The sequence below is a fragment of the Pleurodeles waltl genome, chromosome 4_2 (genome assembly GCF_031143425.1).
Source record: "Pleurodeles waltl isolate 20211129_DDA chromosome 4_2, aPleWal1.hap1.20221129, whole genome shotgun sequence".
Lineage (NCBI taxonomy): Eukaryota > Metazoa > Chordata > Amphibia > Caudata > Salamandridae > Pleurodeles > Pleurodeles waltl.
This window is the reverse complement of record NC_090443.1, coordinates 421,363,848-421,391,035: the sequence shown is the minus strand read 5'-3', so window position 1 is coordinate 421,391,035 and position 27,188 is coordinate 421,363,848. Positions and strand designations below refer to the sequence as shown.

Genomic DNA, 27,188 nt, shown 5'->3' with positions numbered 1-27,188 from the left:
GCTTTACTGAAAAAGCAGTCACAGACATGGTGGTCTGCTGTCTCCAGCAGGCCACCATCCCTGTGAGTGCAGGGAATCGCAAGGGGGTTGCAAATTGCGACCCACCTCATTAATATTAATGAGGTGGGCCTTTGCTACCCCCTTGCGATTTGCAGAAGGTGTCTGAGACACCATCCTGCATATGATTTTGCGACTCGGAAATTGCAAGTCGCACCGACTTGCAATTTCCAAGTCACAAAATCTATTCTTCCTACATCTGGCCCCTAATGATTACTTGCTGTGTTGAATACCACACGCAACTCTACATTCCAGCCCTTGTGCAGACAGGAGTTTGAGCAGGGAACTGAAAACATAGGCCCATTCATTATGAGGGCCTAAGTGTACTGTTACGGACAGGTGTGTTTGGCAGCTATGATTTCAGAACAAAGACATAGGTTTGCACACTCACTTGAACCTTTTTTTTTAAACGTCTGTTGCTTCCATCCCCCCAAAATATGTATCAGTTTTACCATACGCAGATGATGCCCTATTGCGTGATTCCATGTGGGTTTAGCACAAAAAGTGAAGAAACGAGACGAGTATGTAAACATAAACCACGTTACAAAAAATTAAACAGACGAAAATGATCCCAATATGTGCAATCCTGAAGAAAATGACATTGTCTTGCTTGATCCCCTATTATTATTTAAGTTCAGTTTTTACTAACGCGTTTCATGCACATCTTTCCAGGAGGAGTTTTATCTAATTCGGTCTGCTGAAGACGGCTATTAGCCACAGACAGTAATAATGTTGTGCCTGATCTCTGCTTTTCTTTGATTGTCTTGGCAGATTCTTTGGGTCAAGGATTTTGTCAGCCCATGAAACTCCATTCTCCATGGGCTGCAATGCTGGGCAGAAGCCACAGGAGTACCCTATGCTCATCAATGAGCATCGTTATTACCTCAATGGGCAGGTACGACGCTAAATCTTCGGATACAATTAAACTTTTGCCTGTGCTCTCACAATACCTGATCGATCAGTGTTTCGCTTCAGACCCATGTGCACCAGCCCCTCTCTCACTTGTAGCCGATGTCATCCCAGCCGCGGTCCTCCTGGTGGAACCTCTGCATGCTCCGCATGTCTGCTGCGCACTCTGCGAATGTTCGGCATGGCTGACTGGGCTCGTAGGTGTGATGGATGTACACAAAAGCCAATGGCGTTTTGAGAAGAGTAGGAGTTCCTCTGTATGGTTTAGCCTCCCACATGCACCTTGGTATAATAGCAGGACACTCTGCAAAAACAACATCGATATATCATACTACGATGCACAAATGTAGAGAGTGGACAGAGAAGTACCTATAGAGAAATCTAAGTGCCCCATCTAAACCACATGGTTTCTTTTGGCTCTTTGCAGTGCCACAGAATTCTCGCAGTCTATGACTAAACAACTGGTCCTTCGCTGTGTATAGTTCCTCATTTTCCCACACCACTTCTCAAATGTTGTCAGTGTTTCAGCCCTGTACAGGTCATCCGGGTGAACAACACGTGCTTGTAAAGGTCATGCAGCCTGAAGATTAGGCAACTGCTACCCTCCTTCAGGAAGACAAGGCCAAAGACCCGCTAAGATGAGTTGTGGGATGTACCTATGGATATGGTTGGACACGTGTCTTCTAAGTCAATCACAACTCTCTACTACCTGATGTGGTCATATGAAAGGTATTAGTTGATTGTGGAGAAAATTGTGCTGAGAAAACCTGTTCTGGAGGAGCTAGCTCCTAAAACGACTTTCCACATTTTTTTCCACATGGAGGGCATTCCTGCACTGTCATATTCGTCTTGGCGAATCCCCTGCCTGTTGAAAAAAAGTCAATTTTTACAGGATCACGTAGATCCCATGTTTCTCGTTTATATGTGAACATCCCCTGCACTCCTACACTTGAAACTTCCCCCACCCCTGCACTTTGTCCTCCTTCCTGTTCTTTCTTGTGTGCAGGATGGGCACACATTAGCCCTCTTTTTAGCATCATCTCTTCATCCTGCTTCCTAAAACTAAACTGGAGCATTCTTCTCATTAAACTATGTTATTTTTCTGATCCCATGGCCTGTTTGATTATCTTTACACTTATATCTATGTCCTACCTATACCCTGTTATTCTACCCCAACCTTTGCACAAGTGTGGCAATTACAATATACCACCTTCACCCCTCCTTATACCCAGGAATAGTCCAGTAGCTTAATCCCATTTGTAGAATACTACTTCTTTCCTATAAGGCAGCACCTTTATTGCCTATGCTCTAGTACTTTTACCTTTATCCCTGCCTATACCCTAGTACTTCTAACCTCTTCTATGCCCTAGTAACCCTACTCCTATCCTAGTACATCTGAATTTCCCGTTAACGCTGTCCATTCTTCCCCTTTTATTCTTGTTGCCTACATAAAAAGTAATAATTGTGGAAATTCACCAAAATGCACCATCACCAACCTAGGATAGTTGGCATGGTGGCCTTTGTAGGAAAGTACCCTCCTTTTGGCATGCTTACCCCCACTCTTTGCCTGTTGTCATTATGGTTTGACTGTGTTCAGTGGGATCCTGCTAACCAGGACCTCAGTGACTATGCTCTCTTCCTTTAAACTTGGTTGCTTGGATCACAAACACTCCACATTTGGCATATAGGTGCCCCTTTAAAAGTCCCCAGTGTTAGACATTGGGTCTTTGGTTGGCAGTCAGGTTACCCCCTGTCCAAGCAACGACCCTCACTCTTTTCAGGATAAAGGAGAATCACCCTCAGTTAACCCCCACTCATCCCTTTGGCAGCTTGGCACAAGCAGGCAGGCTTGTCTTTGTCCCATTGCACAGGCAGAAGCAGCAAATTGCAGGATAGCTCCACAAAGCACAGTCACAGGCAGGGCAACACTTCTCCCTAGCTCTTCAGCTCGTCACCAGGAAGAGGTTCCTCTTGATGTCCAGAAGTGATCTAATTTTCAGAGGCTTGGGTACTCTTCTTATACCCATTTTGGCCTTTGAAGTAGGCCTACTTCAAAGAAAAGTCTCTCTCGTTTGTGAAATCCTGCCTTTCCCAGGCCAGGCCCCAGACACCAAGGGCTTGGATACTGGATTGTGCGAGGGCAGGCACAACCCTTTCAGGTGTAAGTGACCACTCCTCCCCTCCCTCCTAGCACAGATGGCTCATCAGGATATGCAGGCTACACCCCTTTGTGTCACTGTCTGGAGAGAGGTGCAAACAGCCCAACTGTCAAACTGACCAAGACAAGGAATGCACAAACAGGCAGAGTCACAGAATGGTTTAAGCAAGAAAATGCCCACTTTCTAAAAGTGGCATTTTCAAACACACAATCTCAAAACCAACTTCACTAAAAGATGTATTTTTAAATTGTGAGTTCAGAGACCCCAAACTCCACATGTCTATCTGCTCCCAAAGTGAATCTATGCTTTAATCATATTTAAAGGCAGCCCCCATGTTAACCTATGAGAGAGATAGGCCTTGCAACAGTGAAAAACGAAGTTGGCAGTATTTCACTGTCAGGACATATAAAACACATTAGTATATGTCCTACCTTAAACATTCACTGCACCCTGCCCATGGGGCTACCTAGGGCCTACCTTAGGGGTTTCTTACATGTAAGAAAAGGGAAGGCTTAGGCCTGGCAAGTGGATACACTTGCCAAGTCGAATTGGCAGTTAAATCTGCAGACACAGACACTGCAGTGGCAGGTCTGAGCCATGTTTACAGGGCTACTAATGTGGGTGGCACAACCAGTGCTACAGGCCCACTAGTAGCATTTGATTTACAGGCCCTGGGCACCTCTAGTGCACTGTGCTAGGGACTTACCAGTAAATCAAATATGCCAATCATGGAAATCCAATTACACATACATTTTACATAGGAGCACTTGCACTTTAGCACTGGATGGCAGTGGTAAAGTGCCCAGAGTGACCAAAACATAGTCCAGCACACATCAACAACCTGAGAAACAGAGACAAAAAGTTAGGGGAGACCACGCCAAGGATGCCAAGTCTAACACCTAGTATATGGCAACCAGGTACCCTAGGCATTGGGGCACCAGGGGCCCCCCATGGGCTGCAGCATGTATTATGCCACCCCTGGGAAGCCCATGCAAAGTGTATCTGCAGTCCTGCCATTTCAGCCTGCATGAAAGGGTGCATGAACCCTTTTCACTACAAGTAACTGCACCAGGTCACTGTAAGTCACCCCTATGGTAGGCCCTCCTAGCCCAGAGGTCAGGGTGTAGGTACCTGTGTGTGAGGGCAGCCCTGTATGAGTAGAGGTGCCATTTTATATTTGTACTGGACATAGGTCACAACCTATGTCCAGCTACATAATTGTAACTCCGATCCTGGGCATGTTTGGTATCAAACATGTTGGAATCATACCCCAATACTGTTGCCAGTATTGGTTGTATGATTCCATGCACTCTGGGGGCTCCTTAGAGGACCCCCAGCATTGCTCCTACAAGCCAGCCTTCTGGGGTTTCCCAGGCAGCCCAGGATGCTGCCACCTCTCAAACAGGTTTGTGCCCTCCTGCTGCTTGACCGGCTCATGCCCAGGAAGGCAGAACAAAGGATTTATTTTAGGAGAGGGGGTAACACCCTCTCTCTTTGGAAATAGGTGTTACATGGCTGGGAAGGAGTAGCCTCCTCAAGTCACTGGTATGCTTTGAAGGGCACATTTGATAGCCTCCTTGCATAAACCAGTCTGCACCGGTTCAGGGACCTCTAGTCCCTGCTCTGACGTGAAAATTGACAATGGAAACGGGAGTGACCACTACCCTGTCTATCACCACCCCAGGGGTGGTGTCCAGAGCTCCTCCAGATGGCCTCTTGATTCTGCCATCTTGAACCCAAGGTGGGCAGAGGCCTCTGGGAGCATCTGAGTGGGCAGGTCCGGAAGGCGATGTCAGAGCCCCTCTTGATAGGTGGTCTCCTGGCTGGGTGACCACTCCCCCTTCCAGGGCTATTTAGGGTCTCCCTCTTGGGTGGGTCCTCAGATTCGATGGGCAAGACTCCAACAGGACTCCTCTGCACCTTTTACTTCGACTTCTGGCCACTGGAACTGCAACTGGACTCTACATGAACCTACATTCTGCAGCTACAGAGATGACTCTGCTCTGCAACATTGCTTCTCCGGCTCTTTCCAGCAACTGCAACATCTCCCTGGCTGTGCATCCTCTGAGGACGGCAAGTCTTCAGTCTGCACAAGAAGCAAGAAGGAATCTCCCTTGGAATGAAGGAGTCACTTCTCTGCATTCGCAGGCACCAACTGCAACAACGCCCAGCTGTGTGGATCTTGTGTCATCCTGAGTTGTGTGGATCCTGGATCATGGTCCGGAGTGGTCCCCTTGGTCCTCTCTGCCGGCTGTCCAACTTTGGTGATGGTAAGCCGTTGCCTTCCCACGATGGACAGTACCCCTGTGCACTGTGTCTGTTGCAGCTACCAAGGCTTGTTGGCATCTCCTCCACGGGATCTTCGGGCTCTGTGTAGCTTTAGCCCCCAGCACTCTTCCCTGCAATGCAAAGCCCTCTGCGTGCTTCTCCTGTGACATGGGACCTCCCCTTAGGTGTGCTGCCTGGGCCTCTCTGCGACTCCTGGGCTCCTCGTCTGTGGGTCTTTTGTGGGGGCTGCCTTTTTTTCTTTGGACTCTCTGCACTGCTGAGGGTCACCTAGGGTTCCCTCTATGGGCTGAGTCCCCCCTGGGACCTTGTTGGGCCCGGCAGTTCCACTTTTCCTTCAACCGCGACATTTGACTTTGCCAAGGCTTGTTGGTGGTTTTTCCATGCCACAGACTGACTGCAGTACTTCATCCGGTGTGAGGCATCGACTGCATCACCCATGAACTCTTCAACGGCTTCAGTGCTGCATTGCTAACCGACTTTGTCTCACTGTTGACCAACTCCTGCATCCACAGATGGGTGGGTAGTAGCTCCTGCCACCATAGGACACTCCAACTGGAACTAGACTTGGTCCCCTTCTTTTCCGGGTCTTCCTCTTTCAGGATCCACCTTTGTTTTTTTGCAGTCTTGTCTGGGTCTTGCAATATCCTTCTCTGAAATCCTTTGGGTTGGTTTGGGTAGAACGAGTAACTTACCTCTTTCCTCCTGGGCGCTGGGAGGCACTCTAGAACTTACCTTTGGGGTTTCCTAGTACCTCCAGTTTCCCTCTACTGATTCCACTTCCTTGGGTGGGGACCCGACCTTCGCATTCCATTTTATTAGTATATGGTTTGGTGCCTTCAGCATTGCCTATTGCTTGTCACTGTTTCTATTGCTTTTTATGTCAATTTCTAATTATTACTGTACATACAATAGTGTGTTTACTTACCTCCTATTAGAGAGTTGCCTATTTAGGGGGTCATTCTGACTCCCGCCGGGCGCGGTCACCGCGTGCCCGGCGGGAGCCGCCAAAATACCGTACCGCGGTCGGAAGACCGCGGTGGGTATTTTGAGGTTTCCTCTGGGCTGGCGGGCGGCCTCCAAAAGGCCGCCCGCCAGCCCAGGGGAAACCGTCCTTCCCACGATGAAGCCGGCTCGTAATCGAGCCGGCGGAGTGGGAAGGTGCGACGGGTGCTGTTGCACCCGTCGCGTATTTCACTGTCTGCCAAGCAGACAGTGAAATACTCGTAGGGGCCCTCTTACGGGGGCCCCTGCAGTGCCCATGCCAGTGGCATGGGCACTGCAGGGGCCCCCAGGGGCCCCGCGACCCCCCCTACCGCCATCCGGTTCCCGGCGGGCGGACCGCCGGGAACTGGATGGCGGTAGGGGGGGTCGGAATCCCCTCGGCGGCGCAGCGAGCTGCGCCGCCTTGGAGGATTCAAAGGGGCGGCGGTACACTGGCGGGAGACCGCCAGTGTTGCCGGTCTGACCGCGGTTTTACCGCCGCGGTCAGAATGCCCTGCGGGGCACCGCCGGTCTGTCGGCGGTGCTCCCGCCGACCCTGGCCCCGGCGGTCTAAGACCGCCGGGGTCAGAATCACCCCCTTAGTGTTTTAGTATTTGTGTCACTAAAATAAAGTACATTAATGTTTGTAACACTGTGTGGTTCTTTCGTGTGTGTAAGTGCTGTGTGACTAAAAGTGGTATTGCATGAGTTTTGCATGTCTCCTAGACAAGCATTGACTGCTCATCCACAGCTACCTCTACAGAGCCTGGCTTCTAGACACTACCTACACTTCACTAATAAGGGGATATCTGGACTTGGTATAAGGTGATAATACCTTAGGTATTCACCACACACCAGGCCAGCTTCTTACAGCCTTCGATTTATTTGTTTTTTCACTGAAATGAGCTACAAAAAAGTACATTTCGTACAGGGCAGGGAGGAGGTCTCAAACCCAGATCCACTAATGACCCTTGGGAGGTCAGATGCCCATAACACATAGAAACAACTGAGCATCTCATCCCCATCTCACAATATATGAATTCCCTGTCTTTAATAGACTCACTCAAGGTCAATAACTGATTCCTAAATTAAAATAATTGGTGCTATGATCACCAGTTCACTGACACTACTGTTATTCTTGGGGAAGCGTCTACCCCACGATATCCCAGTATTGCTCACCACGATTCTTTTTGGGTTTTTTCCTTTTTCTTTTCCCACAACACCTACCACAAAAGACTTTCTGGACAAGCCCTTCTCTTTCCTGGGACAATTGTTGCCCTCTTCACTTTAGGACATAGGTCTAGGAGTGACAGATATAGGACAGATCATCAGGATATCCACCTCAGTGAAATGGGCATACAACAACTAAACAGAAATTAACTTAATAAGTGGTTATCCTACAACTCTGACATTCCACTTACACTTATCAACCAGTGATTGATATTTGTTTACGAGACCGTAATCACCAGAACAGTATCCTCCATTGCTAGAGTAACAGCTTCCCTAAGTTGCTGAAGATTATTAGTCACCAAACATCTGGTAAAATATTGCAATTGCCACCGGTTCCATCCCTCTGCCTGTCAGCTTAGTAATGTATCATGCACAGACATTGCTATCTATGTGTGTACGTAACACAAACCTAAGCTAAAGTGCAGAGTGGTGTAAAAGGACACAAACTGAGCCCTCATCAGGTTACTTGGTCTTTCTCACAATAGCTTCCCAGAAAACTCCACCTTCTCGGGTGGATCACCTTCCAGCTCTGGGCTTTGTCTTCTGTGAGCAGTAATCTTGGTTCTTATCAATTATACCAACTGGATTAAAGATTTTAAATGAAATTGTTTGTAAATGGTAATCCTAGAGCTGGAACATGATGTTCCCGGTGCTGTGGAGTCACATGGTAACCCCATTCCTAGACAGAGAAAAGGTCCAGCCTGCTTGTCAGGGGGGACATGCCACCTCATTCCTTCAGGTGTATCCTGCTCATTTGATCCATACTAATCCAAGCACATCTAATATAAACAACAAAGAATGATGAACACAGAGTGCTGACATTTTTCAAACACTCACCCCCAGTCACAGATCTGGGTTTAATCCATCTTTCTTTTGCTCACCATGCCACCCCAGCTTGGACCCAACCATATACAAGTCAGTCTTGACCCTGTTCCCCATGGGAACAGTCCAGCCCAAACTACCAGGCCTGTTCTTCCTTGGACCAAAAACAAGCATCTTGGGACTAGTTTCATCGTATCACCCTTCATCAGCCAGGCTAGCTTGACTCCATTAGCACAGTGAGCACAGGACCCACATCTGGGCATACCCATCCCACTTAGGGCAACTTTAGCAACACAAAAGGATGATGAACAGAGTGCTGAAACTTTTCAAACACTCACCCCCAGTCACAGATCTGGGTTTAAGCCATTGTTCTATTGGTCACCATGCCACCCCAGTTTGACCCAACCATATGCAAATCAGTCTTCACCCTGTTCCCTGTGGGAACAATCCAGTCCGAACTGCTAGGCCAGATCCTGCCTGGACCGGAAACAGGCATCCAGGGGAATACGGTCAAAACTGATTTGCATACGGCTGGGTTCAAACTGGGGTGGCATGGTGACCAAAAGAACAATGGCTTAAACCCATATCTGTGACTAGGGGTGAATGTTTGAAAAGTTTTAGCACTCCATCCATCATCCATTTGTGTTGCTAAAGTTGCCCTAAGTGGGAAGGGTATGCCCAGACATGGGTCCCATGCTCACTGGGCCACTGGATTCAAGCTAGCCTGGCTGATGAAGGGTGATCATTTGAAACCAGTCCCAGGATGCTTTTTTCCGGTTCATAGAGGACCTGGCTTGGCAGTCTGGGCTGGACTATTCCCATAGGGAATAGGGTCAAGGCTGATTTGCATATGGCTGGTTTCAAAGCGGAGTGGCATGGTGTGCAAAAGAACGATAGATTAAGCCCATATTTGTGACTGGGGGTGAGTGCATGAAAAGTTTCAGCACTCCATATATCATCCTTTTGTGTCGCTAAAGTACATCTAATATGAGTTCAAGAACGTATTCCTGGTTTAGGTGAATTCAATCTCATTTGTGATGTTCCCAATTTGGAGACACAAATTGTGTCAGTGCTGCAATGGAGCACCAGCTTGCACTGTTCATTCTTACTGGATAAAGGTTTGCCTTCATGCCACATAAGTTTAGGCCTATGTAAGAAATGCTGGTGGGAACGAGTGCCCTCTCCAAGTGTGTTGTGGTTATCAGCTCAGGAAAGGAACTACCTATTACTTTTGGAAATGGTCACCTCCAGATTTAGGGAAACCATCCCTTTGGACAATTGACCTAAACATTTGCCCGATAGTCCATGCTCCATAGGCAAGGCCCCAATGTGGCTTCTACTACTCTATCAGGTAATGGGTGATGCAATGTATCAAATCACATTGGGGTCTTCCCTGCAAAGGAGAACTCCACGGAAAATTATACACTCATGCTGAGTAGGAGAATTTATCCCGGCATGAGCCAAGTAGATCCAGTGCATTGGCCTTTAAAGTATGTCTGGTCCTGAATGTGCTTCAGTACTCGTTTAACAAGGGTCTGATGCATACATGTCTTGGTAGGTGTCAGGTACAGTGATCAAAGGGGCACTAAGTATGATATAATGTATCAACCAGCGAATATTTATGTGCATGTAAATTATTTTTTCCAAACTTACTTACATAGACTGTAAGATGAGTGCACTGTAGGCAGGGTTCTCACTATATGAGATATAAAAATATATTAATTGTGTGTGTAGGGAGCTTGGGTACTTAGAAGGTGTATGCACTGAACCTTTTAATGGTACATAGAGGGAGTGTGCACTTTACCTAGGTATTGACGAAAGTCCTGCACTGCTCTCCTGGCAAGAGCAGGCATCAGGCTGTCTTCCGCTGGACCCTGACTGGCGTTTTGCGTCTCTGCTGCCATGTACATACATAGCGCATTCTTCACCTGCTCCTCCAAACTCCCAATGTCAGTGATAGTCAGAAAATTTTGACGCCGGAAGTTGCTCCTATTTCTTGCTTGCCCAGCCAATCCCTGACCATTGTAGTACTCTTTCAACAAGAGGCTCAGCTTAATTGATGGGGCCATCTCCTGAGCCAAGTAATTCCCTAGAATGACTCCATCAAGTGCACCATTAATGAAGGCATTGGTGAGCTGGGATGGAGGCCCGGTCAGAGTGAATACTTGTGGCATTAACACGTTGTCCCAGCATCCATCAACACCTAGTGATGGTTGTTCCCGGTTGAAATGAAACTGCAGGTAAGCATACCCCAAGGACTTATCTAGAACAGCTCCATAAAGATAATCTACAGTTTGCAACTGCTTTTGATTTTTGTTACACAAGTGTGCAGAAGAGTGACTTGATGCTGCGTTTTCTGTTTCTGCTGCAACATAGTCTTCTGGAGGAGAGGGCAAAGGATGAGACGGCTTGTGAGCCCTTGGACTGGATCTATTCCTCAGAGAAGTAATGGTGACTTCTTGGTGTCTCTTCAACCCAGCTTCGATTCCTGCCAAAAGTGGAGCAAACGCTACAGTTATACCATCAGATCCCAGGACCACCCCATGCTCAGTGGGGGTTTCCACTCTATGACTCATGAGTTGAGTGACAAACTGGAAATCGGCTTCCGAAAGTGGGAGTTCCACATGTGTGGGTGGTGTTCCTCTGTCGCTGGCCTGTCGGAGGAATTCAATCACATTAAGGGCAGAGGCAGCAGGGTGACCAATTTCCAGATCATGTATCACTTTGATGGCATTCTTTATGTGGAATGTATGTGAATCTAGAAGATAAAAACATAAAAAGAGTTTATGACAACAAAAAAAGGATCAAATGATGTACTCTCTTGCGGGTTAGTGCTAAGAATGTGAATCTTTTTGCTTCATTAGCGTAAAACAGTCTGTACTGCCCTCTGTTTCAGAGATTTTTTTTCATTGCATTGGAATCCAGTATATCAGCTAGAGAAGTCAGCAATGGGACTACTTACTTTTCTAGTCTCCATAGCCCAAATGAAAGGGGAAGAGGAAGAACACTGGTGCACTGTGGGCATCAACTGTCAATCAAAGGAAACATTGGTTGCAATGTGTAGGAAAGTACCATCTTGCCTGGAATGTTACCCCCATATTTCACTGTATGTATGTTGTTTTATTCCTTGTGTCACTGGGACCCTGCCAGACAGGGCCCCAGTGCTCATAGTATGTGCCCTGTATGTGTTCCCTGTGTGGTGCCTAACTGTCTCACTGAGGCTCTGCTAACCAGAACCTCAGTGGTTATGCTCTCTCTGCTTTGCAAATTTGTCACTACAGGCTAGTGACTAAATTTACCAATTCACATTGGCATACTGCTACACCCATATAATTCCCTTGTATATGGTACTGAGGTACCCACGGTATTGGGGTTCCAGGAGATCCCTATGGGCTGCAGCATTTATTTTGCCACCCATAGGGAGCTCTGACAATTCTTACACAGGCCTGCCACTGCAGCCTGCGTGAAATAACGTCCACGTTATTTCACAGCCATTTACCACTGCACATAAGTAACTTATAAGTCACCTATATGTCTAACCTTCACTTAGTGAAGGTTGGGTGCCAAGTTACTTAGTGTGTGGGCACCCTGGCACTAGCCAAGGTGCCCCCACATCGTTCAGGGCAAATTCCCCAGACTTTGTGAGTGCGGGGACACCATTACATGCGTGCACTATACATAGGTCACTACCTATGTATAGCGTCACAATGGTAACTCTGAACATGGCCCTGTAACATGTCTAAGATCATGGAATTGTCCCCCCAATACCATTCTGGTATTGGGGGGACAATTCCATGATCCCCCGGGTCTCTAGCACAGAACCCGGGTACTGCCAAACTGCCTTTCCGGGGTCTCCACTGCAGCTGCTGCTGCTGCCAACCCCTCAGACAGGTTTCTGCCCTCCTGGGGTCCAGGCAGCCCTGGCCCAGGAAGGCAGAACAAAGGATTTCCTCTGAGACAGGGTGTTACACCCTCTCCCTTTGGAAATAGGTGTGAAGGGCTGGGGAGGAGTAGCCTCCCCCAGCCTCTAGAAATGCTTTGATGGGCACAGATGGTGCCCATCTCTGCATAAGCCAGTCTACACCGGTTCAGGGATCCCCCAGCCCTGCTCTGGAGCGAAACTGGACAAAGGAAAGTGGAGTGACCACTCCCCTGACCGGTACCTCCCAGGGGAGTTGGCCAGAGCTCCTCCAGTGTCTCCAAGACCTCTGCCATCTTGGAAACAGAGGTGTTGGGGGCACAATGGACTACTCGGAGTGGCCAGTGCCAGCAGGTGACGTCAGAGGCTCCTTCTGATAGGCTGTTACCTCTCTTGGTGGCCAATCCTCCTATCTTGGTATCCAAACCTCCTTTTCTGGCTATTTAGGGTCTCTGCTTTGGGGAATTCTTCAGAATACGAATGCAAGAGCTCACCAGAGTTCCTCTGCATCTCCCTCTTCGCCTTCTACCAAGGATCGACCGCTGACTGCTCCAGGACGCCTGTAAAACCGCAACAAAGTAGCAAGACGACTACCAGCAACATTGTAGCGCCTAATCCTGCCGGCTTTCTCGACTGTTTCCAGGTGGTGCATGCTCTGGGGGTAGCCTGCCTTCACCCTACACCAGAAGCTCCAAAGAAATCTCCTGTGGGTCGACGGAATCTTCCCCCTGCTAATGCAGGTACCAAAAGACTGCATCACCGGTCCTCTGGGTCCTCTCTCATCCTGATGAGCGTGGTCCCTGGAACACAGCAACTCTGTCCAAGTGACTCTCACAGTCCAGTGGCCCTTCAGTCCAAGTTTGGTGGAGGTAAGTCCTTGCCTCCCCACGCTAGACTGCAAAGCTGTGTACTGCGTGATTTGCAGCTACTCCGGATCCTGTGCACTCTTCCAGGATTTCCTTTGTGCACAGCCTAGCCTGGGTCCCCAGCACTCTGTCCTGCAGTGCACAACCCTCTGAGTTGGCCTCCAACGTCGTGGGACCCTCTTTTGTAACTTTGCATGGACTCCGGTTCACTCTGCTTCTAAGTGCCTGTTGGGGTACTTCTGCAGGTGCTGCCTGCTTCTGTGAGGGCTCTCTGAGTTGCTGAGTGCCCCCTCTGTCTCCTCCTCCAAAAGGGACATCCTGGTCCTTCCTGGTCCTCAGCAGCACCCAAAAACCTCTATCACAACCCTTGCAGCTAGCAAGGCTTGTTGGCCGTATTTCTGTGTGGGAACACCTCTGCAAGCTTCATTGCGACGTGGGACATCTGTCTTCCAAAGGAGAAGTTCCTAGTCCTCTTCTTTCTTGCAGAACTCCAAGCTTCTTCCCTCAGGAGGCAGCTTCCTTGCACCTTCAGCCGGGGTTTCCTGGGCTCCTGCCCCCCCGGACACTGTTGTGACTATTGGTCTTGGTCCCCTTGCCTTACAGGTCCTCAGGTCCGGAAACCCATTGTCAGTGCACTGCTGGTGTTTGTTGTTCTTGCAGAATCCCCCTATCATGACTATTGTGCTCTTTTGGGGTAGTAGGTGTACTTTACTCCTACTTTTCAGGGTCTTGGGGTGGGGTATCTTGGACACCCAGACTGTTGTCTTACAGTCCCAGCGACCCTCTACAAGCTTACATAGGTCTGGGGTCCAATCGTGATTCGCATTCCACTTTTGGAGCCTATGGTTTGTGTTGCCCCTATACCTATGCTTGCCTATTGCAACCTATTGTACACTGTTTGCATTACTTTTCTTGCTCTTACTTACCTGATTTTGGTTTGTGTACATATAACTTGTGTATATTACTTACCTTCTTACTGAGGGTACTCACTGAGATACTTTTGGCATATTGTCATAAAAATAAAGTACCTTTATTTTTAGTAACTCTGTGTATTGTGTTTTCTTATGATATTGTGCATATGATATAAGTGGTATGGTAGGAGCTTTGCATGTCTCCTAGTTCAGCCTAAGCTGCTTTGCCATAGCTACCTTCTATCATCCTCAGCTGCTAGAAACACCTCTATTCTAGTAATAAGGGATAACTGGACCTGGCACAAGGTGTAAGTACCTTTGGTACCCACTACAAGCCAGGTCAGCCTCCTACACAATGTCCAACAATGGTTTACAACCTCCCTCACAAATGAGTTGGGCTTTAAAGTTACCATCAAAATGCTTTTTAGAAGGAGCACTATACTATAACATTTTGTTTATTCTGTTCAATGTTGTACTGAATTCCATCAGTGATAGACTTACAAACAAGAAATAAACTGACAGGACAGAGAGAGAAGTAATAAACCCAAATAAACAGGCAAAGCAGTAGTCTATCAATCAACATAGGGAGGACCGACCCTCATGGCTAGTGTGTAGTACAAACATAATTGTGCAATAGCATGAAAAAACAAGCATTTGCAATGCAATGGGTCTCGCGTTCGCTTGAGTTAGAGTTATTAACGTTGTAAAGTCCTAACTGGTCTTTTCTTGTCACATTAACTGAAATTAAAAAGTAAAAAACAGTTGACATAAAAAACTGATTCAAAGCGCCGCCGTGAGTCAGAGAAGAAAGACAAAAGGAAAATAAAGTTTGCTTGCAGTCAAAGTTATCGGCAAACGTGCAATTATCCAAGTAACAGGGTTGATGGCCAAGGCGGTAACAAAACCGCCTTAAGGAGGGACAAACGTAAAGCATTTACCAGCGAAAACAAATGATTTTTGAAAGGCAAGCCCACGAATGAGTGATAGTAATGGGCGTGCGATAGGCGTGATTAAAAGCCCAGGTACACACCAACACGTCGGAAAAGCAGCGCTTGCGCGATGCTATACTCGACCAAATCACTGTCAACACAAAGTCAGATGTTATTTACAGTGACACAAAATGAGTTAATGAGTGGGGCAAAAGCAACATTCCTTACAAGTGAAGCAACGATCCGAACCTGGTGTGCGAGACAAACCTGAGCAGCGACATTCAGAGCTCCCCGCAAAGGCTTTCAACTCACATGCTACCAAAATACACGACTGAAGTACTGTCTTATTTCACCACCCATGAGCACTCGGGAATATGCAATGCCATACAAGTGCAACAACACAATACAATAACAAAGGAGTCAATTTCATAACGTTTGTTAAATAAATGGTTTCCTGTTCTTATTGCTGTAACATTCTTTGCAACCTGTTAGGATTCGGAAGGGCCACATATAGTGATTCACTCGTACAACAGGGAAAGCCTGGTGATGTTGGAGAAGAGGGCAGTGGAAATTGGACTCATATAAACACTAGACTGCACAAATAAGTTCCACTGCACACTCTCACTTCCTGGTTCACTCAATCACTTACGGGGTATTAGTGAGTCAGTATTTAGAGCCCAGTCAAAATGTAACATAGTGCCCAATCAAAATTGAACAGGACCCTGACAACGTGTTCGCACAGCAATCCAACCTTGTTGACCTTTCAGCCTTTATAACCACAACCTCACACAGCACTTGATGACCCTCCCACAAGCAATTGGGTACCCTGGAACTTATTATCCGCGAGAAGTTAAGCACTGCCAGACTAGAAAAATGGTTCGACTGCTCCCTCATCCTCTTCACCATCTTATCTTAAGTATCCAAGCCCAAACAGTAGCCCCCTCAAAGAAAACGATGGCCCAGAGAGCTCAGAAACATAGACATGAAAAAAATCTAGAATCTTGAAACAAGAACAAACTTGATATAGCGCTTTGCCGCCCATTCTGCCCGAGCCCTTATCACACCTCTCATGAAAAAATTATTAAGGTACCTAGGCAGGGTTATGGCCAATCGAGGAAAGATTCCTCTGAGGCTGCCTTCGTAAAAAACAACATAATAACTTGGAGCCTGTCACCGTGCAGGCGTACAGGGCCCCCCTCTGAAAGGGCACTGCCCTGACTAATGTTTTATTTCACGCTGGTCCAGTGCAATCCTGCATACTGCAAGCCGTGATTGAAAAGTAAGGGGCCATTTGTTCCTAGTGTGCGCCTGCGCAGCCCCAGAAAGCTTCAATTTTAGCGACTCCATATGCCCTTCCACTTGTGCCATGAAAGATGTGTTATGGGGCAGGCGCCAAATCAGCCTCTCAGACTGAGGACTGCCAATCGTCTCGCTGTCCTTTCCGCTACCTTCTACCCACTCGCTAATTTGCCTGTCTACCATGTACCACACTCCTGGCCCTATCCTTCAACCCCATTTGCCTTGCGCGGCCATGGAGAAGCAACCGGAGGAGTTCCTTAAATGTGCGATCTCACAGTGGTACCAGACCCCCCAAAGGATGGTGCAACTTTGAACAAAGTACATGCTAGTTTTACGTGAACAAGGACCGCCTCTTGGCCTAGGGTGAAGAGAGTGCAGCTGTGGTATGCAGCAAGAAACTAGCACTTATGCAGCTTAACGTGACCAGCATGAGACTACCATGAGCAATTTAATCCTTACTCAATCGTTGAGCCTGGAAGTTTCAAAGTGACTTCACTTGAACAACTTTCTCCTGTTCCAATTTCTTTTAACTAAATGTCCCACTATGGTAATGTTGCTAGCTGGGAATTAGTGGGGAGCGCTATCCGTCTGGTTCCAACTTTCCTATCATTGAACTATCACCCTCCTCAGTCTGCTTCTACATCCAAGAAACGCTTCCTGTCCGATGTATAAGTCCACAATTCCCCCAGTATTATCAGAGACACCCTATTCGGTGCTCCTCCTTGCCGGCACATGGACGCATCCCTAAAGCAGAACTCAGTAATTGCACCGCAGGTACCCCCCTAAATATAAATTGGTACCAGGCCCGGCCAATATAAATTAATTATGTCAAGTCAGAATCACCCACTTCAGTTAGTCTTACCTCCATGCCGTGATTGAGGAATAGCTTGCGGCTTCGAGCATTGAGGTCCCCGTATGTGTCACTGCAACTCCTTCTTTACGTCAGGAATAGATGAAGTTAACTTTCATTTACCGCTGCCCAACTCCCTGCTGTAGCCACCTGGGTGTAAATGGCTGGCATTAACAATGCCTCACATATCATAGGGAGATTGATGGTGTGGAAGAGTATAGAAGTTTTGCTCATTTGCTACCTTACGACTATATGACTTAAAGAATGAACCAAATCCAACAATGCACAACTAGGTTGGTTGGACACCAGAGGGCAATGTATTGATCTGGCCTGGGTTGAGCACAGTGCTGTATTTAAAAAGCACTTAGCAGTGACCAGTCTGTTCCCCTTCCTCAACTACATATCAGTTAATTAGGCACTGTGTAATAATGTCATGCCTAGTGTGGTATACAAAGCTGTCACATTCATAATTATTCAGCAGGTGACAACATAGCACCTCACTGTGTACGGCTACCATAGTAAATGCAGTAGGAGAAAGTCTCATTGAGTACATATAGGAAAGTGCCCCTTTTGACATGGTTACCCCTCCACTTTTTGCCAGATATTGATGCTGACTTGACTGAGTGTGCTGGGACCTTGCTAACCAGGCCCCAGCATCAGTGTTCTTTCACAAAAACTGTACAATTGCTTCCACAATTGGCACACCCCTGGCACACAGTCAAGTTCCTTGTAAAAGGTACCCATGGTACCAAGGGCCCTGTGGCCAGGGAAGGTCCCCAAGGGCTGCAGCATGTATTATGTCCCCTGGGGAACCCCTCATCAAGCACATGCACACTGCCTTTGCAGCTCGTGTGTGCAGGTGGGGAGAAAAAGGCAGTCTACATGGCACCCCTCTCAGGGTGTCATGCCCACAAACCACTGCCTGTGGCATTAAGTAATCTCTCTAGCAGGCCTTACAGCCCTAAGGCAGAGTGCACTATACCACAGGTGAGCGCTTAGCTGCATGAGCAATATGCCCCTACAGTGTCTAAGTCCATGCTCAGACATTGTAAGTGCAGCGTGGCCATAAAAAGTATATGGGCTGGGACTTTGTCATTACGAACTCCACAGCTCCATAATGGCTTCACTAAAGTCTGGGAAGTTTGGTATCAAACTTCCCAGCACAATAAACCCACACTGATGCCAGTGTTCGATTTATTGAAGAATGCACCCAGAGGGCCTCTTAGAGATACCCCCTGTATTTTAGCCAAACTTCTAGTGCAGGACTGACCAGTCTGTGCCAGCCTGGCGCTCCCAGACGAGTTTGTGACCACATGAGGTGAGAGCCTTTGTGCTCTCTGTGGCCAGAAACAAAGCCTGCACTGGGTGGAAGTGCTTCACACCTCCCCCCTACGGGAATTGTAACACCTGGCGGTGAGTGTCAAAGGCTCAGGACTCTTGTTACAGTGCCCCAGGGTGTTCCAGCTAGTGGAGATGCCCGCCCCTCGGACAAAGCCCCTCTTTTGGCGGCAAGTCCAGTGGAAAAATTAGGGAAAACAAGGTGGAGTGACTACTTTAGCTGGGACCACCCCTAAGGTGTCCAGAGCTGAAGAGACCCCTTTGCGCAAAATCCTCCATCTTGGTTTGGAGGACAGGGACCAATAGTGTTAGGTCTGTGTCCCACTCCCCAAATGGAGTGGACACCGGAAGGGTGTAGACACCCTCAGGGACAGTAGCTATTGGCTACTGTCCTCTGACCCCTGTAATGCCCCTAAATCCAGCATTTAAGCATTTAAGGGCTCCTCTGAACCTAGATCATCAGATTCCTGGTGACCTCAAGAAGAAGAAAGAAGAAAAGAAGAAGGACTGCTAAGCCGGACCCCAGGTAGGAAGACTGAAGACACCAACTGACTTGGCCCCAGCCCTAAAGGCATGTCTCCAGCTTTTGAACCCCTGCAACCAAAAGGCGACGCATCCTGCAGGACCAGTAACCTTCTAAAAGCCTCAAGAAGACTGCCTGCAACCCAGAGGACCAAGATCTTCTGTGAATAGCGGCCCTGTCCAGAAGGAAGCACCAGCAAAGGACTCCAGAACTGCCCTGGATCCGCAAGTCCTGGCCTCTCTGCATCCAGCGCCCACGGCCCGTGTCCAAGTGGCCCAACTGACTAGAGCTGGTCCCTAGGCAATCCTGACTTAGTGTCCACCCTGGGCTAACCCCTCCTGTCCAACACGATGTTTCCTGCAGCCTAAATCTGGAGGACCACCCTGACCGTGGCAGAACTGGACAAAAATTCCCGATGCCAAAAGGTACCCCTGCACCTGCAGCCCCCTGGCCTTGGGGAATCGGACCTTTGGTGCAGCAACATCCAGCAGGTGGCCCTCCTCCTTGTTCAGCCTTTGGATTCACGGAACCGACCTCCTGGACTTTACCTGCAACATCTTTGTGGCCCCTGGGGTTGCCCTACAGGAAAGCATTGAGAGCCCGAAGCTGTGTTTGCACCCTACACCGCCCGCCCCTGTGCTGCTGAGGGGGGCGTTTGGTACTGACCTGTGCCCCCCCCAGTGCTCCTCTAAGCCCCTGTGGCCTGTCCTCCGAAGACGCGGGTACTTACCTGCAAGCAGGCCTGATTCCGAGTGCCACCAGTCTCCATGGGAGCCCATGTTAAATCAACTTCAACTTTGACCTCTGCACCCGGCTGGCCCCGTGTTGCTGGTGGTGGGTGTTTGGGGTTAACTTGAACTCCAACCTGTGGACATCCTAACTCATGGATACTGGAACTGTAAGTCTTGTACTTACCTTGAAACTGTGCTAACCTTTCTTCTCCAGAACTGTTTCTGAAAATTGCAGTGTCAACTTTTAAAACAGATTATAGCTATTTATTTGAAAACTGTATAACTTGCCAATTTGAAACAAAGTCATATTGATACATATGTTGGATATATACTTGCTAATGTACTTACCTGCAGCTTGAAACTTGTGATCCTATAAATAAAGTAACAAAATATATTTTTGCTATATTAAAACCCTTGACCTGGAGTTAGTCATTGAGCATGTTCTTCCCTTATTGTCCAAAATTGCCTTTAGTAACTCATTTTTCAATTTGGCAAATTTTTCTAAATTTTTAAAAGTCCTGCTAGAGTTTTGGGTAAGTCCCCTTTAGCATTTCATTTTTAGATTTAAAAGTTATTAGAAGTTAGGGGCTAGTAATTAGAAGTAGTTTTTAGCTCCTAAAAGTAATCCCCAACTTCAGTAGAATAATGAGCAACTCAGAGGAAATAGTTGTGGAGCTCAACCTAGCCCCTTACCATCACCTAGGGATGAGAGAGTTAAGGTCCCTCTGCAGACTGAAAACGATTAAAACAGGTTCTAACCCTACCAAAGTCAAGCTCCAGGAGCTCTTGGCAGATTATACAAGGAGCCACCCCACTGAGGAGGAAGACCTCCCCTCAGAAAGGGAAGATGTTAGAGATGAGAAGGATGAACTTTCCCCTCCTCACCTAAGTAGGGAGATCAGGGACCCAAGGCCCCTGTCTCCAAGGGTACTGCTCACAGGATCTGGATCTTCCACAGGGGAGTCCAGTTACTCTGGGAACGTTGAGGGCAGCCTCAATGAAGAGGACGTCCTTTTAGCAAGGATGGCCAAAAGATTATCTTTGGAGCAACAGCTCCTAGCTATAGATAGGGAGAGAGCAGCTCTTAATGGTGGCAGCAATCTAAATATGGTCAGAGAGCATTCTGATGGCCTAAAAATCCCCAAAGGGATCGTCTCTAAATAAGAGGAAGGTGATGACATCACCAAGTGGTTAACAGCTTTTGAAAGAGGTTGTGCAACCAGAAAAATAAACAAATCTCATTGGGCAACTCTCCTTTGGCAACGGTTTACTGGTAAGTGTAGGGATAGTCTCCCCACACTCACTGCTGCAGATGCTGAATCCTATGACCACATGAAAGCTACCCTGATTGAGGGCTTTGCATTCACCACTGAGGAGTTTAGAATTAGGTTCAGGGGGGTCACAAAACTCTGAGCCAGTCTTGGGTTGATTTTGTAGACTACTCAGTGAAACCACTATATGGTTGCATAACTGGCAGTGGAGTGCATGACTATGCTGGGCTTTAAAATATGTTTATGAAAGAACACATTTTAAGTAACTGCTTCAATGACAAGTTGCATCAATATCTGGTAGACCTATGTCCAATTTCTCCCCAAGAATGGGGAAAGAAGGCAGACCACTGTGTCAATACTAGGGTGGCCAAGACTTCCAGTGAGAGTGACCGAAGGAAAGGGGTTACAAAGTCTCCGCAGGGGAAGGGTGGTGAGACACCTAATGACAAAAGCAAAGATTCTTCACAAGGTCCCCAAGCCTCTTCACAGTCCTCAAATGGGTACACGCCTAAAAACTTCGATCCCAAAAAGGCCTGGTGTCACAACTGTAACAGCATGGACACAAAACTTGAGACTTGGCCTGTCCCAAAAAGAACCACCCTAGCACTGCGCCTGTTAGTGCTGGTATAGCCAGTCTCCAGGTGGGATCAACAGTTTGCCCAGAGCAAATCAGGGTTCACACTGAAGATACTTTAGACTCTGAGGGTTGGGTGGATGTTGCCACACTTTCTATCTGGCTTCCTAACAGGCAAAAATGCAGACAACACCTCTTGATTAATGGAACAAATGTAGAAGCCCTGGGGCATACAGGTGCCAGTGTCACCATGGCGACAGAGAAACTGGTTTCCCTAGGACAGTATTTGGCTGGACAAACTTATCCAGTCACCAGTGCTGACAATGTAACTAAGGTCCATCCCATGGCTATGGTGACCTTAGAATGAGGAGGGGTTACTGGCCTGAAACATGTAGTGGTCTCTTCTGCAATACCAGTGGAGTGCTTGCTGGGAATGATCTGGAGTCCTCAGCTTGGGCTGAGGTAGAACTCAAAACCCATGCAGACATGCTGGGAATCCCTAAACTGGTGTGTGTAAAAAAAGGCACAAAGCTGAGCACAGAGTGAAACAGAAGTGTTGGAGCCTGGAATAAATGCCCAACCTTCTAAGAGAAAAGGCAAGAAGACTGGGGGGCCAGCTTCTAAGCAGCAAAAGAAACAAGAACTCTCGTCTCAGGAAGATTTCCTATCCCCTGAGGGAACTGAGTGCATGGAGCTGGATCCTTATCAGGTAGAGCTCCTGGGCCCAGGGGGACCCTCAAGGGAACAGCTGTGCCAGGGACAAAGGACTTGTCCCACGCTTGAAGACCTGAGGCACCAAGCAGCTACACAAGAAAAGGGAGATGTCAGTGGCTCCCACAGGGTCTGTTGGGAAGATAGACTCCTTTACACTGAGGCCAGATACCCCAGACCTGGTGCAGTGCCTCAGCAGTTTAGGGAGTTTATCCTAACTTTGGTCCATGACATTCACCTAGCTTGGCATCTGGGACAAACGAAAACATGGACTAGGCTTGTCTGCCACTTCTTTTGGCCCAATATGTCCCAGAAGGTGAAGGAGTTTTGTAACTCCTGTGTCACCTTCCAAGCCAGTGGTAGGGCAGGTGGCCAGCCAAAGGGCCCCTCATTCCACTTCCTGTGGTGGGGGTTCTCTTTGAAAGGGTTGGTGTGGACATTGTGGGTCCACTTGAGCAACCCACAGCCTCAGGGAATCAGTACACACTGGCAGTAGTGGATCATGCTACCAGATACCCTGAAGCAAATCACCTTAGGTCTACTACAGTTCCTGCAGCAGCCAAGGCCCTGATTGATATTTTTTACCAGAGAATAGTTTCCTAAGGAGGTGGTTTCTGACAGAGGTACAAATTTCATGTCAGCTTACCTGAAACATGTGGAATGAGTGTGGGGTGACTTATAAGTTCACCACAACATACCACCCACAAACCAATGGACTTGTTGAGAGATTCAACAAGACATTGAAAAGCATGATTATGGGGCTCCTTTAAAAACTCTAAAGGAGATGGGATGTCCCCCTGCCATGCTTGCTTTTCGCTTGCACAGAGGTGCCTCAGAAGAGAGAAGGGTTTTCCCCCTTTGAACTTCTGTTTGGCCACCCTGTAAGGGGACCACTTGCACGTGTAAAAGAAGGGTGGGAGAGACCTCTCCATGAGCCTAAACAAGATGTGGTGGACTATGTGCTTGGCCTTCGCTTAAGGATGGCTGAGTATATTGGAAAGGTATCCAAAACGCTTGAGGGCAGCCAACATCTCCAGAAGTAGTGGTTTGACCAAAAGGTTGCACTGGTAGAATTCATACCAGGGCAAAAGGTATGGATTCTGCAGCCTGTGGCTCCCAGGACACTTCAAGACAGATGGAGTGACCCTTACCCTATCCTAGATAAAAAGAGTGAGGTCACTTACTTGGTAGTCCTGGGCACCAGCATGACATCCAAAAGGGTGATCCGTGTAAACCATCTAAAGCTCTATTATGACAGAGCAGATGTAACCATGCTGATGGTTACTGACGAGGAGCAGGAAGCAGAGAGTGAATCTCTTCCTTACCTTCTCTCAAATAACCCTAAAGATGGGTCAGTTGATGGAGTTGTCTACTCAGACACCCTCACTGCCCAACAGCAAGCTGACTGCAGGAAAGTCCTACAACAGTTTGCTGGGCTCTTCTCTTTGAGCCCTGGAGAGACTCACCTGTGTACCCATGATATGGATACAGGAGACAGTTTACCTGTAAAAACCAAAATCTACAGACAGTCTGACCAAGTCAGAGAGAGCATCAAAGTGGAAGTCCACAGGATTCTGGATTTAGGGTTTTTTGAGCCCTTTGACAGTACTAGGGCTAGCCCAGTGGTCTTAGTCCCCAAACCTCATTCCAAAGATAGCAACAGAGAGATTGGGTTTTGGGTGGACTATAGGGGTCTCAACTCTGTCACCAATACAGATGCTCACCCTATACCAAGAGCAGATAAACTAATTGACAAGTTAGATGCAGCTAAATTCCTTAGTACCTTTGACTTAACTGCATGGGACTGGCAAACTAGGATGGCACCTGGAGCAAAAGTTAAGACAGCATTCTCTACACCTGATGGGCATTATCAGTTTACTGTTTTGCCATTTGGTTTAAAGAATGCCCCTGCCACCTTCCAAAGGATGGTTAATCAAGTCCTTGCTGGCTTGGAGTCCTTTAGTGCAGCATATGTGGATGATATTGCTGTCTTCAGCACCTCCTGGCAGGATCACCTGATCCACCTTGGGAAGATTTTGTAGGCCTTGCAATTAGCAGGCCTCACTATTAAGGCAAGAAAGTGCCAGACAGGGCAGGGCACTGTTGTATACTTGGGCCACCTTGTAGGTAGAGGCCAAGTGCAACCCTTGCAGCCCAAGATCCAGACAATTCTGGACTGAGAAGCTCCAAAAACCCGGACTCAAGTCAGGGCATTCCTTGGCTTGACTGGTTACTATAGAAGGTTTGTGAAAGGGTTTGGATCCATTGTGACTCCTCTCACATAAATGACCTCAAAGAAAATGCCCAGAAAAGTTAACCGACTCTTGACTGTCAAAAAGCCTTTGACACCTTGATGGAGGCAATGTGTTCAGCACCAGTTCTCAAAGCTCCAGATTATTCTAAGCAGTTCATTGTGCAGACAGATGCCACTGATCATGGGACAGGAGCAGTCCTATCCCTAACCAACGATGATGGCCATGACGAGCCTGTTGCTTTTTATTAGCAAGAGGTTACTCCCCAGGGAGCAGTGTTGGAGAACAATTGAGAGGGAGGCCTTTGCTGTGGTTTGGTCACTGAAAAACTGAGACCATACTTGTTTGGTACTCACTTTATTGTTCAACTGATCTCAGACCTCTCAGATGGCTGATGCAAATGAAAGGTGATAACCCAAAAATTTTGAGGTGGTCCATCTCCCTACAGGAAATTGTTTTTTTCAGCGGAACACAGACCTGGGACTGCCCATGGCAATGCAGATGGCCTTTTCAGGTTCTTCCACTTAGACAATGAAGACTCTCTTGGGAAAGGTTAGTCTCATCTTCTTTCATTTGGGAGGGGGTTGTGTAGAAAAGTGCCCCTTTTGGCATGGTTACCACCCCACACACGTTTTGCCTGCTATTGATGCTGAGTTGACTGGGAGGGTGCTGGGACTCTGCTAACCAGGCCCCAGGACTAGTGTTCTTTCCCAAAAACTGTACCATTGCTTCCACAATTGGCACACCCCTGGCACACAGTTAAGTCCCTTGTAAACGGTACACATGGTACCAAGGGCCCTGTGGCCAGGGAAGGTCCCCAAGGGAGGCAGCGTGTATTATGCCACCCTGGGGGACCTCTCACCAACCACATACACACTGCCTTTGCAGGATATTTACTTGCAAATGTACTTACCTGCAAGTTGAATCTTGTGGTTCTAGAAATAAAGTAACAAAATATATTTTTGTTATATAAAAAACCTTGGCCTGGACTTAGTAATTGAGTGTGCGCTTCCCTTATTGTCGGTGTGTGTACAACAAATGCTTTGCACTATCCTCTGATAAGCTTAACTGCTCAACCACACTACCACAAAAGAGAGTATTAGTATTATCTACTCTAGCCTCTGTTAAGCCTCTGGGGAACTCCTGGATTCTGTGTACACTATATCTCATTTTGATATTGCATATCAGAGCCAGCTTCCTACGGTGCACCTCTATTCCTCTCTTCCGAACAGATAACAGTGAGGGGCTAGAATTAAAATGCAGTTTTAAAGAACTAAAGAACTAGAATGCTACCGCTGCTTGAGGTGCAAGGCAGCTGTCGCCAGAGGCCATGTGGATAGGGAAACTGACTTTTGATAACTGCTTTTGTGCGCATAGTGACGATCTCCTAAGAAATAGGGAACCAGGATGTTTAATGAGCTGGCAGCGGTGGCAATACAGTACAGGCTGCGAAACGTGCAGTCAGTGACGCACCTGATTAAGGAACCACGTACCTGGGATATAAAGCTTCCATCGACCTATTCCGTGAGCCCTCATGAAGCCTGCCCAATGTTCATCTCGACAAAAAAGATGCTTCTGCCTACACCTCTTGTGCTAAACTTGCCCAATCCTGCCATCTTCCTGAGAGTTAGCTGTGCCCTGGTCGCTCAGCAGTTGTTTTGTGAGTATCCTGCGTCTTGAGCTGGAATGGTCCTTACATGCACCACAGTGCTGGCTCCAGTTGCTTGTGATGTCTATACCTCTGGCCCGTCGCCCCTTCCTGGGCCGCCGTCTTAGCTGCAGGTGCCCGTATGTTCTTCCAGGTACGCTCCTGAGAGTTGCAGCTGCTCATGATGCTTCTGTGATCCTCATTGCTGCCACCGGTGCCATTTCTGCAATTTCTGAAGCCCCCAGCTATGAGCCTCCATCCAGGGCTCGCTGCCTCAGAGTTCACGGTTTGACCCTTGGGTATGTAGTGTTTTGTTCTTCGCAGTTTGGAGAGGAGGAGGATCTCAGTGGCGCCCACCGCAAATCTCATGGGGAGGGGTGGGGGTACAGGGAAGGGGAGGCTGGGAGGGAATAAAAAATAATGTTAAAAAACAACTTACCTCTTTCTGTCGCCGCTGCCACCATATGCCACCTCAATCCTCTTCTGGTGTCCCAGCATTCACTGCTGGGAAGCCATCACAGGCTCCCCAGCAACCCTGGTGCTGCTTTCATGCAAAAGTTTCATGAAAGCAGTACCAGGATTGGTGTGCCGCTCAGACACACCCCAGGGGTCTGTGCAGTTTCTCCAGCCCGGCGGTTAAATCCTTAGAAACCTAAGTGCGCATGTGGCCTCAGGGCGTTCCTTCTCTGCTTGGCGTATTCAGCAGATGATCATCACAAAGACTATCAGCTTTGATGTTGCAAGGTCGTTCATGTTAGGGGTGCTGTCCCACACTGCCCTTTTGACGTCACAGGCTTCCACTGTACTGTTACCTCATTGGTGGCTTCAAACACCGCCGAACAATCAACATGTCCAATTTTCGTGGACTTGTGGCCTCCCACGGCTTACGGGTTCTGTCCTAGGGAGGCGCTATTCTCGG

The 27,188-nt window shown here is 47.9% G+C and overlaps 1 protein-coding gene across 1 annotated transcript in view; it reads right to left on the bottom strand.

The window, feature by feature from the left end:
• The window catches only part of PGLYRP2 (peptidoglycan recognition protein 2), an 84,170-nt gene that overhangs the window by 22,715 nt on the left and 34,267 nt on the right, over positions 1-27,188 (bottom strand). The window contains exons 3-4 of the mRNA XM_069231668.1: positions 10,252-11,205; positions 1,060-1,270 (exon numbers count right to left, since the gene is read on the bottom strand). Of these exons, the coding sequence (XP_069087769.1) occupies positions 1,060-1,270; positions 10,252-11,205 (1,165 nt within the window). The remainder of the gene's footprint in view (positions 1-1,059; positions 1,271-10,251; positions 11,206-27,188) is intronic.